This window comes from Enoplosus armatus, chromosome 7, assembly GCF_043641665.1.
Source record: "Enoplosus armatus isolate fEnoArm2 chromosome 7, fEnoArm2.hap1, whole genome shotgun sequence".
Lineage (NCBI taxonomy): Eukaryota > Metazoa > Chordata > Actinopteri > Centrarchiformes > Enoplosidae > Enoplosus > Enoplosus armatus.
The window spans coordinates 5,207,555-5,221,828 of record NC_092186.1 but is presented as its reverse complement, the minus strand read 5'-3'; the positions used below and the strand labels follow the sequence as shown (position 1 = coordinate 5,221,828).

The 14,274-nt window shown below is 40.2% G+C and overlaps 1 protein-coding gene across 1 annotated transcript; it reads right to left on the bottom strand.

Moving 5' to 3' along the window:
* Nucleotides 1-2,285: 2,285 nt before the first annotated feature.
* znf644b (zinc finger protein 644b) lies at nucleotides 2,286-10,037 on the bottom strand. Its single transcript, XM_070909615.1, has 5 exons — nucleotides 7,325-10,037; nucleotides 6,277-6,855; nucleotides 4,504-4,617; nucleotides 4,116-4,212; nucleotides 2,286-2,463 (listed from the first exon to the last, which is right to left on the bottom strand). Exons 1-5 carry the CDS (start codon nucleotides 10,035-10,037, stop codon nucleotides 2,286-2,288), a joined length of 3,681 nt encoding a protein of 1,226 aa, XP_070765716.1.
* Between the last annotated feature and the right edge of the window lie 4,237 nt (nucleotides 10,038-14,274).

Below are 14,274 nucleotides of genomic sequence, written 5' to 3'. Positions count from 1 at the left end.
AGACCTGACAGTAACAGGAAGTTTGGAGCAGCAGGCGTAACGTCATCACCGTATTTGAGCTTAGGTTGACTCAGTATTGTTACATCCATGAGTGACTGAAGGTAGCAAAATGATATATTTATTGACGTGAAGATATGCGTAATTATTTCAATACAGATATAGCAGAACTAAACACAAAACATAATCTGATGCTCAGATATTCTGTCCATTTTCTTACACCTCATCAGCCTGGCCGTCTTTCAATGATCAATTCGCTCGACTCTGTTCTACCAAATCTCAGACAGCTTGCTCAATTAACCTCTAAAGTCAAACCTTTTCTCCACTCCAACAAAACTGCTGTAAATAATAATAATAACATCAGAACAACCAGTCAGATGCTACTTACAACACTGTGTCTCCTCTTTATGTGGTAAATCTGTCTATTTTCCAATATCTACATCCCTTTGTTAATATAATTTAACACAGCATCGCTAACAAATGCTTTACTCTATTTGGCTAATTAAGAATAATAATATTTAAATTTAGTGACACTTTCATATCATGCAAGTTTATTATTAATGTCACAGATTTCTATACAAACATTTATCTGCAAAAGTTTATTAGAATCTGAGCAATACTAAGTCTAAAAACTATCAAGCCTGAGTGGAGAAGTTATTTTATAGAAATGTAATGATAAAACTGTTAGGGAGCGCTACATGTCTACAATTTAAAAATCTCCAGTTCTCAAGTTGAATATTTCAAGAAAAAAAATAGGTATTTTACGTATTTATTTATCTATCTAAAATGGCATTGGTCATTGGCTAAACATTTCTTTGATCTACGGTCATCATGGGACAGGCATCACTGAAAGCAATATATACATTCAGATTCATTCAGTAGAGATGCTACAGAATATATTAATGTTTTTCTTTTTAATAGTAAACTTTAAACAAATTGTTAAATGTGAGTTGAGTCTTTTGGCAATGGGTTAAATACCAGACCACATACTGTAGGTGCTCAGAAGAGGGTCAAAGAAGGACAAACTGTAGCTGTGCACACAGGACAAAAACACAAAGTAAATGTCCCGGGCAAAAGACAAAGTGCAATCTTCCAGTGATAGACCCTGAAGAAAATTCAACTCAACCATCACTTCGTAATGATATGTCTTCTTTGCACATTGCATAGCCTGTTTTCCTGTCTGAAAGTATGGATCTGTCTCTGCTGCCCTGCAAAATAAGCACCATGTTCATGAGCTGTGATTTGTTTGGAGAACGGGTTATGGACATGCACTACCGCTCGTCTTTAGACCGTTCAGCTTGAACCTTAAGGGTCCAACCCTTCGGAGACACAGAGCTGCCACAATGAGAAAAAGTAATTCTGACAATATGTTGTTATAACTGGAAAAGGTTTCCTTGTTATAACTAGAGTCATGTCACTATAAAAAGACGTCGTTATCGCGGCTATAATGAGCGACGGATTTCAGAAATTACACTGATGGTTGAAGGTTAAGCAGAAGAACAATGACAGAACAAGCTGTCTCAACATAATGCAACACCTTGAATGTCACTTTGATTAAGAGAGATGCTCTCTCTGATACAGGCACAGAGAGGTGAAACCCATCAAAGCATCCACAAACTAATGACAGCCCTCTGTACACTGCTTAACGAGAGCACAGTTTTATTTTATGTTGGCTCTAAAACAAAGTCAGACAGGAACTTAATTGAAATGCTCAGGCTTGTGCATTTTGCCGATACAGAAGTGGCAGCAATGCTCCTTCTGGTTTCTCATAAAGACATTAAGACATTGAGAAATGTTTCTTTTTATAATGAGAAAGTTTTCTGTTTATGACACAAAAAGTTACAAGAAATTGAGATATTTGGATATTTTTGTTCATTTTACAACGGAAACATTTTTCTCATTATAACAAAATGCTTTGTCATAATAACGAGGCACTGTTAACAATGGCAGTTCTGCACCGCCAGACCAACTTATATTGAAGAAATATTTCATCCTGTTGCTGTTCATACCGCCACGGTTGTGTCTACTTTATACAGCAGTCAATAAATAGATATATAAATCCTAGATGGATAAATCCTATAAATTGTATTAGCTAAGTTCATAAGGCAAAGCATACCATTAAAATATCCTATAATAAAGTTTTTTGCTAATATATACAGTATTACTAATATATACGATTAAGCAGTCTGGATTATATCTTTCTATAAACAGTTGCATGACAATGTGTTGATTATACATATAAACAGTGTGCAAAGTCAGGCAACTGGAAGTCCTAGACGGGTAAAACTCTACTCAAGGTCTGGGTGCTCACAAGACATGCTCATTTGTATTTTGTGATGAAGACCCAAAACCTCTACCATCCCTGTCCCTGAGTGGGGCACGCCGGTGTGCAGAAGGTGCCTCTGTAAATGCTTGATCCAATCCTCCTGGATGGACAGGGGACCTTGGAAGACAAGGTCACAGAATCTGCAGAAACAGAAGGAAAAGCCAGTCACTGTTTCTAGAATTAATGCACGACCATCTTCTTCCAGAGTGAAACGTAAGCTGTTCTTTATTGTATTGTTTGTTTTATTGTATTGATTGTAATGAGACCTCTCCAGCACCCAGTTACATATTTCATATGTATGGATTGGCCCGATTGAAATTCTAGAGTTGATTCTCTCCTGAAGAGTTGGCTAGTGTTGGGGCTTCTGTAAAAAATGTTGTGCTATTGAGGGCACACCTTGTGCATCACTGTGACAAGGGGCTCATACACTGGTATGGCCGCCTCAATTTAACCTAAAGAAGAGAAGCTGTCACTGACTACACTGTGTTGACAGTATCCCTCCCTTTTCACTGTTAAGCCGATTCAGTGGTCCCCCGAGCAGCTATAGCCTATACAAGTCAGTGGTCTCTCCCATGAGAACTGACTACGCTGTCAAATGAGTCATTGCTCTTGTATATATTACAATTATATATTTGAGATATGGCATGCAATGTGGCCCATATTTGAGATGAACACGAGGGGCAAATCTGGAATAGGGTCGACACAATACAGTGGCTGTGTCCCTGTCAGAAGAGCCAGCTGAGGTGTGAGGGGATGAATGTGGTGGGATTGTGCTTCTCTAAGGTGACGGCGGGGTTTCTTCAGGGCAACAGGAGGCTGTGCCGGAGGAGATTGATCAGGAGAGGGGAAACAGCCAGTTTAGAGAGGGTTCACTGTAAGTAGTAGCTCAGGCCTTGGAGGTGGACCCTACAGTGAGTTGGGCATCTGCACCTGACAGTTTGATGTGGGGATGAGGGGGCAGCCAGTCTCATTTCTGCAGCCCCGTCTCTCAGATGTGGAAATACAGATGCAAAAGGAACTGCCCAAGAAGCCGGTCACTGTTTCCAGGAGGTTTCTGAGACTAGTCAGGTAACAGGAGTTGGAAGACTGGAAAGATCAAGTACTCAGACAGGTCTACTAAGTACTGTGGTGACTTAAGGGCCTGCTTACAAACAAACACGCAAACCAACCTGGGGTGGGGTTCTGTCCATACCTGGCCTGGCAAGCCTCGGAGAGGTATCAGATTCAGTTTGCTCATAGGCCACCTACTTCCAGGTCATAAGTGATCTCGGAAGTGACTGATCCAGAGAGTAATCAGGCAAAAACTTACTCTGTGTTGGAAAAGCAGACCATCATAGAGGTCACAGCAAAAGGCAGGCTGGGTTTTACTCTTGGTATTCCAGGGACAGGATTTTAAAATGACTGTGTGTGCATGATCAGAGGACCAGTGCCGGGCTAAGGGTGTGTCACTGCAATCGGGTCTCAAGGCACATTCCACCCAAGGCATGGCAGCATAATGGGCACTGTGTTAAAGTGTTCTGCTACCACTTGGTCTGTCCCATCCACATTTAAACAGTTCTGCGAATCGTTGTGTGTTTGCAAGCACTTTCTTTGTGGAACGAGTACTACGAGACGCCCAGCGGTAGCTTTTCTTAAAGATTTCTTGGGTGGTCCCAGATAAGGAATGACAACAGGTCAGAGTTTTGACTGGTGTGCTGGCTTAGGGCCTACATATGAAATATGTAACTTGATAGAGAGCGCGCTCACTTTACTGAGAACCACGGTTACATATGTAACCTTCCATTCTATGTACCTGCAGGTGAGTGTGTATATCTCAGCATTCAAGGAGGGTAAAATCTTCTTTTTTAACCCAGGCCTTGGTCTTGGCTTCTTCTGTTTATAATCATAGCCTAAAAAGACAAAGCACTGCACTGCTTTATCTGAGGGAATGTATTAAGTTATCACTGACAAGAGACATAAATACATAATCCAAAAGAAGTATTGACTATTGATGTTGATTATTCTAGTCAACTTCCATTTTGTTGGGGTGACTAATTCATCTATTGTCTACCAATGCAGCAATAATCACAAATCGTCTGTTTCTTCTTAATTTCGTTCCATAGATTGAGCCACAATTTTGATCGCATGGCACAGGAAACGCATATGTTGACATTTTTAACGTAGTACATTGTCTTACTTACCTGGTCCTTCAAAAATGGCAATCCTCTTTCTGTGTGCATAGGCTCGAAGATGACCAGGAAGCGCGGGGAAGGTGCTGTTACACTGAATACAAATCTTATTCGAATCGCATTCCCCTGAAAGACAGAACATTGAAATTAAACTCAAAGAGAGTAAGGCAATGGGATCAAAACGTTTTGGTTGAAATGATGCGATTACATTTTCCATTTACTTAATATTCAAGCTTTAATGGAAAATTTGTTCATTTTAATACAGTTTAGCAGATACTTATGTCTCAGATCAAGGTTTAGGATCATCAGAAGTTAGATACTGTAGTATTTAAAGAGAAAAAGCATTGCAGGACATTGTTTGAGTTCATGCAGTAATTTTATTATCAAGCAAAACTGTTACTCCCACTGTGCTCTAAATTCTTCTGCCACCTGGCTTCATTCTAAGCATCTGATTTGCACTCTCCTGTTTGAAAAGTGTTACTGGTGAAGTTTAACACAATCTTGTGTCTTCAGGGGGGCTATTTTCACATACACCACCTCATGAGAGTCACAGAGGGTTCATAGACTACACAAAAAAAAAATCACAGATCTGTTAGTCATATGACAGAAAACTGGCAATGACACTGCTGTGCACCAACTGCCTGTTACCAAACATCCAGAACTGGGATGGTTAAGTAGTTCCCAAAAGATCTTTCAAAATTAAGAAGGACCTGATTTTACTCATCAAAGTAATTTTAGATTAAATAAAAGCTAAGAACAGAAAGAATATAAATATTGATCAAAAATCTGTTTTTTTGATTTCAAATCTTTACCAACGTCTTCCGCAGCACCTGAGTGAAAGTTTGATTTGGACAGACATTAAACAAAATTGTGTAAACACGGATGATGGGCTTCCAACTAAACATCAAGAGGATCTCATGATTTTTTAATACGAACTTCAAAAGCACTTTTGGCGAAATTCAATCTACTGTGTTTTTTCTACAAATCAAATGATTGTGAGCTATTCTCACATTGTTTAACTGGCTTCTATCTGCAGTACACAGCAATCTGTAAAGACATACTGAAAATATGTAATAAAATATCATCAGAGGACTGAACGTTAGTGTCGACACAATAAATAGTGGACTTCTCTGCAATCAAACAAATATATGCAGTTTTATTCTACTTGCACTTATTTTTGGATTGTCGACTTTTGTCAGATCAGAAAATATTTCAGTTTTGATTGTGATGTCAAAAACTGTCCCAAAATAATGTAGTGGACTTGAACATATAACATGTTGTATTGCACATATTACATAGTACATATTGTACAAATTGAAGTGTGTCGCCATGCTTTGCTTCAGGTAAAACATATTTAAAAAATTAAATAAAAAAATGTATAATATATACTATATATTATATAAAGTATAATGAGAGGAAGGGGAGATGCTAACTGGTATAATATTTTGTATTCCTATGCCAAGTACAAGTATTTGCTGAGAATAACTCATAAAAGTGCTGCAATAAATAATAATAAAATATAGTAGCTTATGCAACAATTTGTATAGGAATAACACGCGAATGATCCAGCTCAGCAATAATTTACTTTAAAGACTTTACAGAAATGCTGACCCTTTTCCAAGTTTCTGAGATGTATTTGCTATTGTACCTCCTCCTGTTTGCAGAGGCATTAGAAGTAATGTAAGTTACTGTATACGTGCAGTACTATTAAACCACCCGTACGACCCATTAAGAAACTGTTCAAACATGAAATTGATATCAAACCTAGTGCATTAGATTCCATACCATGAACCCAGTTTGGTTCCACACTGGTCATCTGTGTCTCCTCCATGTAATCTTTGGTCAAATCACAGAGCTTCCTGGTTGCATAGGCTTCCTGGTTGTTTCTCGCTGTAAGCTCCATACTTTCCTGTCTCATCTTGAGCAGTTCAACTAAAGTGCTTGAGGAGGCGTTGGTGCCTCTTTGTGCTTCTAACGGAAGCTGCTTCCTTTCCGAGAAGGCCTCTGCCTCCTGTTTTGGTACAAAGCTGTCTAATATGGGATGTGGTCTCTTCATCTCATACTGGATTTTCACTGGGACGCCGGTGCGCATCAGGACCAGGCCATCGCTGCTGATTAACTTCTGAGAGACGAAGGGTGGTGAGGGGAATGGGCTCTTGTTGAGGACCTGGAGGATGTTCCGATGTTCCTTTTTGTCCTGTAGCAGTTCATTTAGGATGCACAGCGGGGACTTACTGGTGCTGGTAACACTTCCACCAATTCGTTTCAGGTGTCCCCTCACATGGTTGGAGAGGCCAGTCTTAGTGTCAAACCAACCCCAGCACAGGGGACACGTGTGCTCCCCTTGGGTTTCTGGCTTAACAGCTGTAATATCAGATAGAGTTTGTCATACAAATGTAAATGAAAGAACAAAAACACAAAGCTAATATTCATGAAAACAAAATATGAAAAATAACCATTTTATGTGTTAGCATGCTACCATTTGCCAATTAACCCCAAACACAAAGCCCAACTGAGGCTGATGGGAATTATTTTGCAGGTATTTGATCATAAATCAAATTCAAAGTTTGACCCCATGACGGTGCTGCATGAAAAGTTAAGGGAACACAGAAGTTATTCCAATTTATTCTGTCAGAGCATCATCAAAGTCATTAGGATTCATCGTCTGGGGACCATGAATGTCTGTTTTTGAGATATTCAAGTCAAGGACCAACATTGCCATCCCTAGAGTCATGCTGTTAGCATGGCTAAAACACAGTTGCATCTGAATATTACACCTTTTGTGTTGTTAGTGTTTAATTGCCTACGACATTAGTTGAACTAGTACTCGTACCTTTTCTAATTTTCCTCGTGCCACATGGGATCCTTCTGCGGATTCGTGGCTGATGGTCCCGCAATGCCACTTGCTCTGGCGAAACCATGTGCCGAGCATTATAGCTCAAGCCAACTCTGTGAAGGTGCCCTCGCACATGATTGGACAGACCCACTCCAGACTCAAACATGGCAGGGCAGTACGGGCAGGCCTTGTGTTCTACTCCTGGTGTGGGGAAAACATCAAAGCTGTCACTTGTGAACGTACAGGGCGACTCTGGGGAATCATCGCACACTGTAGTTTCGATATACTCCTCCTTGATTACGAGTTGCTCTATGTCACTGCAGTCTTCATCTCCATCTTCTTCATCCTTGAGTACACGAGGGCTTTGGTCTTTGGCTGAAAACCTCTGCCTCTTTCTGAAATACCTCCGAGCATACGGGTTCCTTTCATTTTCGCTGCTTTCCAAGAAGCTGCCTGTAGCTCCACTGGTGTCATCACTGAAGTTATTGCCGCCCTCACAGCCTTTCTCTAACTCCCTATCTGCAGACTGTTTCTTCAGCCTCTGGCTAAGCCTTGGCGATATATTACCATTCATATTGTCAATAGTGTTATGCAAGGGTGTTGACATTTTTCTCATTGATGGAAAATTTTGGTTTGCCTGTGCTTGTAAACTCCCGCTTGCCTGGTCGTTCTTTCTACCCTGACAGAACATCTGGTCTAATTTAAGATTTCTGGCTGACAGTAAAAAATCAGCGGTTGCAGGACAGTTTGCCTGCTTTGAGCTGCCAAAAACCTTGCAGTCATTGTTTTCAGCTTCTTCTTGGACACAGGTGAGATCAGTTGCCACATCTAATTTTTCTACTGCTTGTAGGAGTAGTTTTCCATGCCTGTCGACCCTCCACAAAGACGGTGAGAGCATGCTTTTGGCGCAGCCGACACGGTACTTAAACTGTGAAGAATTTACAGTTTTGTCGTTGGGATTTTGAATGTAAATGTCCCCTTTTTTACTGGAACGGTGGGGGAAATGGGTTGTGTCTCCAAAAGTCAACTTAGACAGATTTGGTGTAGATCTGTCAATTTTGGGCGGGTCAGCAACCTTTTTATAATTACCATAGTGTGATCGCTGATGCTCCAGCTCAGAATGTCTTTCCAATATTACTTTGTCTCTGCTAGTGAAAAAAAGGATTTTATTTTGAACATGGTCCGCTTCCTCTGCATCATTAGTGTGAGCCATTTTCCTGTATTGAGGCTGGTGTGTGTTGAGGTGCGCGACATGCAAGTGTGCTTCAAGTGCCTGCTGTGTCAGTGTAACATAGTTACACTCCTCACAGAAGTAGTAGTGCTTCAGATTATCATGTGTTTTGGCGTGCTGGACAAAGATTTTAGGGCAATTGCAACCAAATACGCACTGAGGGCACTGTACTGTGGTGCCCCTGTCTTCGAATTCAGTGTTTTTGAGACCTTTGATTTCCTCCATAAGTTTTTCCAGCCTGTCTTGGTGAATAATGATGTGCCTCATGAGGGAGTTGCTATCACAGAACAAACGCCCACACTCCCTGCATATAAAGGGCGGTGAAACATTCACACTGTTCACCTGATTATGCTTGCCTAAATGATACATCATATGTCTATGGAAATGTCTTTTTTCCTTGAAATTAACATTGCATATTGTGCATGAAAAGAAAAGTGGATCTCGTTCAACTTGTTCTGTCTTCAACTGTTCCACTTTCGGACTAAAATTGTCTTCATCTTCAGGGTCATTTTCCTCATTACAGCCTTCCTGTGCTGTGCTATAAATACGGTGCTCGGAGTCTGAAGCTGTGTTCCTGGAAAGATCTTTGAATGGCACGACAGAATATTTAATATCAGATTGTGTACCCAAAGAATCATCTTTGTTGGCAATGTCAACATTTTCAACATCATTACCACTGCGGAAGCAGAAACGTCTGTATGTGTGATTCAAGCCGTTGTTAACCTTTTCTAGAGAGCCTGACATGCTTTTTACATGTATATTGTGCTTCCTGTCTCTTTGGTGCATCACTTTGGTCTCCAGCCTTCTGTCATTGTGCAAGAAGCTCTCTCTTGCTGAATCCCATCTGATTACTTCAGCATCATCGTAATCATCCGAGGAGCTTTCTGACCATTCTACGTCCCGTCGAGATCTTGTTTTCATTGTCTGTTTTGTCAAAGGTTGGCTAATGTGCATTTGCTCTGCACTGTCGCCTGACAGTGTGGAACAGGCCAGTTTAGACTCATTCTCCTCCGAGTGAGACAGTGGCGTGTTGACACCTGGCTGTGTGGCCAGTGTTTTTACGACGGGTCCCGCTGTGTTCTTCCAAGCGTCTGATTGAAGCTCACTAGGTGGTGGTAACACCTCGGGGCTCGTGTCCTTCTCCGCTTGCCACGCGGCATCCAGGACATTGTTGGATAAAACAGTGCCTTTGTTCAGGACACAGTGTACCTCTGAGGTGGGGTGTGAACCAGGTCCATTAACAAGTGCTCCTGAAGGCAATGAATTGCCTGCATGGGGAACAGCAGGGACACTGCTGTATACAAATGGATTCGGCTGGGTTCCATTTAAAGGGTTTTCGTGTTCATCTGAGGACAGACCTGCAGCATTGTTCTTCAGGGAGAATGTGTGACTCTGTAATGGCTCCTGAGTACGACCCGGGCTGTCAGACACAGATTCCACGTCTTTGTCCTCTTGTGCATTTGGCTTCAGATCAGACATAGTAGCAATACTTTCTGAAATATGAAGGAATATCACAAAATTATTAAGCGTACTCTACATTTCTAATCATTTCATGGAAGCCAAGTAAAGCAAGCAATGTCTTACAAGCATAATATTTTCTTTATTCAAGAGCAGTATTCAACCATCCGAAAACAACTGGCTGAAAGAAATGATGCAAATGTAAATCACAAAATGAAACACTGTGGCACAACAGGTATAATACAATCTAGTTCTTTTTTCATTCACACTGATAATGTGGTGCGGTTATAAAAAAACGTTTTATGGGCTATCCTTTATAAAATGAGAGTGGTATTATTCGGTGCCGCATTATGATTTTCCAACACCCTCTTTCGCCACCTCTATTCACAACAAACCCTGCTGTTAGCCCTGAATACCCTGGCGAGGATGCTTAATTATGTGAGCGTACCTCTGGGATACAACCTTCCTGCTTCTCCACCTAAAGTTCTCAGTCGTCTGCTAAAATTGACCAATTTCCATGGGAACAAAGTACACCTCCAATGAGATCATATTGCGTCTTATCACTCTGTGATGGTGCCAAGACAGATCCCAGCATGAGACTGTTGTTACTTGAATCCTGACAAATTGGCAGGCACACAATCTGTCTAAAACACAAACACAGACCCACACAAAGGAAACATATGCCTTTGCACACACACATGGAGGGGCATGCTAATTCTTTTAAGAATATTTGAATTTAAGCTACAATAAATCATTTTGTTTGATTTATTGTAGCTTAGACAAACCTATAAAACTGATGGTTTTGAGTTATTAAAAGAGGATTATAATCAGCATACAATTAAACATGTGTATGCTGCATCTTCTAAAACAGATTACACTATTCTGACCAGAGCTGATTTAGTTTAAAATGTATACTCAGTGGATTTGACATCCAGGGCTGGTCGCTCTCTACAGGAAGCTGCGTTGCTAACGAAGTGGTAAATTCAGTGTTAATGAGTGGCTTCACTGTTACCACCTCAGAGGTAAAACCTTCCGAGCTCCATATTCTCCCCATCTGTTGTGGTGTTAGAGGTTCGAAAGGGGAACAGACGCTCTACATTTAAATTGAACCTCACTGTTACCCCCAAACGGCAGGGTGGCAAAACCATCAAAATATCTTGGTTCAAAACGTGTAAGCCTCATTAGCAGCCAACTCACACAGCTCGCTTCTATATATAACAAAACAGGGGTTCAACTGAAATGTAATTTTTAAAAATTCATTTGCTTCTATTTACTTCATTTAGTCAATGTTAAAAGGCTGACTTTGCCTTGCCTGAAGATATTTACAGGGATTATGAGCTTTAATACAGTTAAGCTGTACGCACAGATCAATCTGCTATGAGCTTTTACTAACCCTGTCTGGTATTTTCCCCAAGATACTTGCCTCGTTTTTCAGTTTGGTAAATGAGATTTAGGAGGAGCGTCATCATCATTGTTTACTGTTAGACAATAGAAAACAAACTACAACACCTCACAGTTGTGTATTGAGCAGTCTTTTGATTTTTTTTTACTTCATTTTCTCTGTTTGCAAATTGGGCAAACTTCTAAAAAGGAAAAAAAACAAAACTAAAATGGTACATCTGTACAATCTGATGTAATCTAATACAACAGCCCTACAAACAATTATATCTCTGTGAAGCTTATACGGTTATATTAAGAGGCGTTTCTCATAATCTATCCAGGGTGGACGAAATATTAGTAACACTCAATATACACTCAGTGGCCACTTTATTCGGTACAATGGTACAATGTAATGCAACAGCTCTGCCATCCATTATGTAGCTTATAATGTTTAGTTTTTGTTGGTTAATGGTGGTCTTCTACTGAAGTAAAATATATTGACAGGTTTTTCTAACAATCAGCTCCCGTCACACGTACAATAAGACAGAATCAACACCTGTGTAACTGCGCCAACAATAACTGACATATTAAGCTTTATTAATATATTGATTCATTCTTAGGCTGTTGTATTGGGTCCCATTGGAATTATACAGGTGTATGTAACAAACATCATAAAAATAAAAGCTTTATTTGTACCAACAGCAAAAAATGAAATAACTTCAAGTTATGGAGTTAAAAAATGATCTCACGCAGCATGCTCTGATAGTTGGTGGGCTGGGAAGCATGCCATGTACTCAAATCAGTGCGGCTTTGAGTCTGGCTCCCGACCTCAGCACACGTCAAGCCCTATTCTCTTTCATCTTCCTGTCATTCTCCGCTGTGCACAATCTAATTTCATGAAAAATGCCAGAACATTCGCCTGTAAAACTTTTTTTTGCCCGAGTTACTCGTTTCATTACACCGTGTTACCGTGTAAGTAGTCATTTTACATGTGTTCTTTAAAGCAATGTTTCTATAATGGCAGAGACAAGACAAAGTCAACAATCTGCTTCCATCACAAGGACACTGAGTGCAAAGGTTAAGCATTCTTGCATGACCTGTCAATGTATTTAATTTATTATATTCTCACCTACATTTCAAGAACCAGGGTCGAAATCTATGGTAGTGTGAAGATCCTGGTTTCTCTAGTCACATCTCCTTTGTTAAGTTGAGCTCTAGCTTAATAAAGGTGGGGTATGGGAGCACAGGTGGAAGAGCGGGTCGGCCATTAATGGTCGTTGTTGGTTTAATCACTGGCTCCTACTGTCCACATGTCAGGTGGCCTTTGGGCACGACATCACACCCTGAAAAAATGTAACTGCTACATAAATTTAACGTAATATGCATGACACGTCAAGAGACAGGGCACTGACTGAGGCAGAAGGTGTTGGACTATGGAAGAAGTTAATAATAATAGCTTGAGTTAATAATAATAATTTGGGATTAGGACAATTACAAACAGGATGCAGCTGAGACTTCAGAGTAAGACAAAGAAGAAGCAACTGGGGATGAGCAGGAGGGGAAAAATGAAAGAATGAAACATAAAGACTTACACCTAAAGAGGCTCAGAATTGATATGGCCAATTGCCTTCAATGTTTCAGCCAATCAACCACGAAACTAAACCCAATGTACACTGTATGGTTGTGCAGCTTCTGTAACTGAAGTAGTTGTTTTAAGGTGTAGAGATACTCTGAATTGTTCCTCGATTACTTCAGTTTTCTTTTGTAATTTGACTGAATACACAAAAAGTATATAGAAATGACTTGATTACATATACATTTTGTTGATTTGTTGATATTTCTTCTTATATCATTGTAAATGGAATATTTTGGTTTTTTTTTGGCTGTAGGTTGAATAAAAACAAGCCATTTGACAAAGTCCGCTTGGGCTCTAGAAAATTTTAAACACATTTCTGACATTTTATAGACAAAACAATTAGAAAATAACCTGCAGATTAATTGATAGTCAAGACAAACTCCTGCTGTCCACTACAGAGGACATTCCATAGAAAAATAAAGATATAGTCACTGTTTTCAATCTTTCAATTATTAAATGCAAACTGAAATACCCGAACCTAAAGTCTTGTGAGGACAACAAGCAGATTGAGGAGGAAGAGTTTGGCGCTGTAGGCTTGTAAGGCTGTGAATGTCTAAGCAAATTCCTTCTTCCTGTTCTACTGAAGACCCAGGCTGGCAGCACAGTGGAGACAGCGCTAAAAACCAACTGGGACCAGTCAGCCAAACCATTTCAACTGCTGGAGCTGTCTGTATGGATCAACCGCCAACCTTATATTCCTCTGCCATCGCCTTTGCTGGAGAAATGTCTAAACAAGGGGAGCCACGGTCCCTCAAGTACTGCACTACACAACTTCCTCAGCTAATGGGATCTATTGATTTATTTGACACAATGTGAATTTATGAAGCTGCCTCTTAAGTGTGAGAGTATCAAAGTGTGGCTCAAAAACAAACATACAGAGATTCAGCTTGACACTCCAGTAATCCCAAGGTGAGCATGTTTTCTCAGCGAAGGTGCCACAGCGAAAAAAAAAAAAAAGAAACCCACACTTCTGCTGCTATCTTAGCTCTGCAGTTCTACTCACAGTATCAAACTGCAGAAAAGAAGAAATAAATTAGCAATACGCCACAAAACAAATCTCAGTTTCCTCTATGTGACTAACCGGTTTGTTTCGCAGAACAACGTGAAACTAACAAAACACAAGATTCATGTAACACCCTAAATTTCTTAAATTTGCACAGGAGAAAATAAAGAGAGTGGCTTCTCACAATGTCTTTGTCTGGATTACATACTCTTTTATCCCACTGAATTCTTGCCACCCAA

Bases quoted from the DNA above. Each gene is read 5' to 3' on its own strand.
- znf644b (XM_070909615.1), bottom strand. From the start codon at position 10,037: ATGTCTGATCTGAAGCCAAATGCACAAGAGGACAAAGACGTGGAATCT. The intron at 4,618-6,276 runs GTATGGAATCTA...TCTGTCTTTCAG, and splicing joins GGAACCAAACTGGGTTCATG to GGGAATGCGATTCGAATAAG. The intron at 4,213-4,503 runs GTAAGTAAGACA...TTGTCTTTTTAG, and splicing joins TGCCATTTTTGAAGGACCAG to GCTATGATTATAAACAGAAG.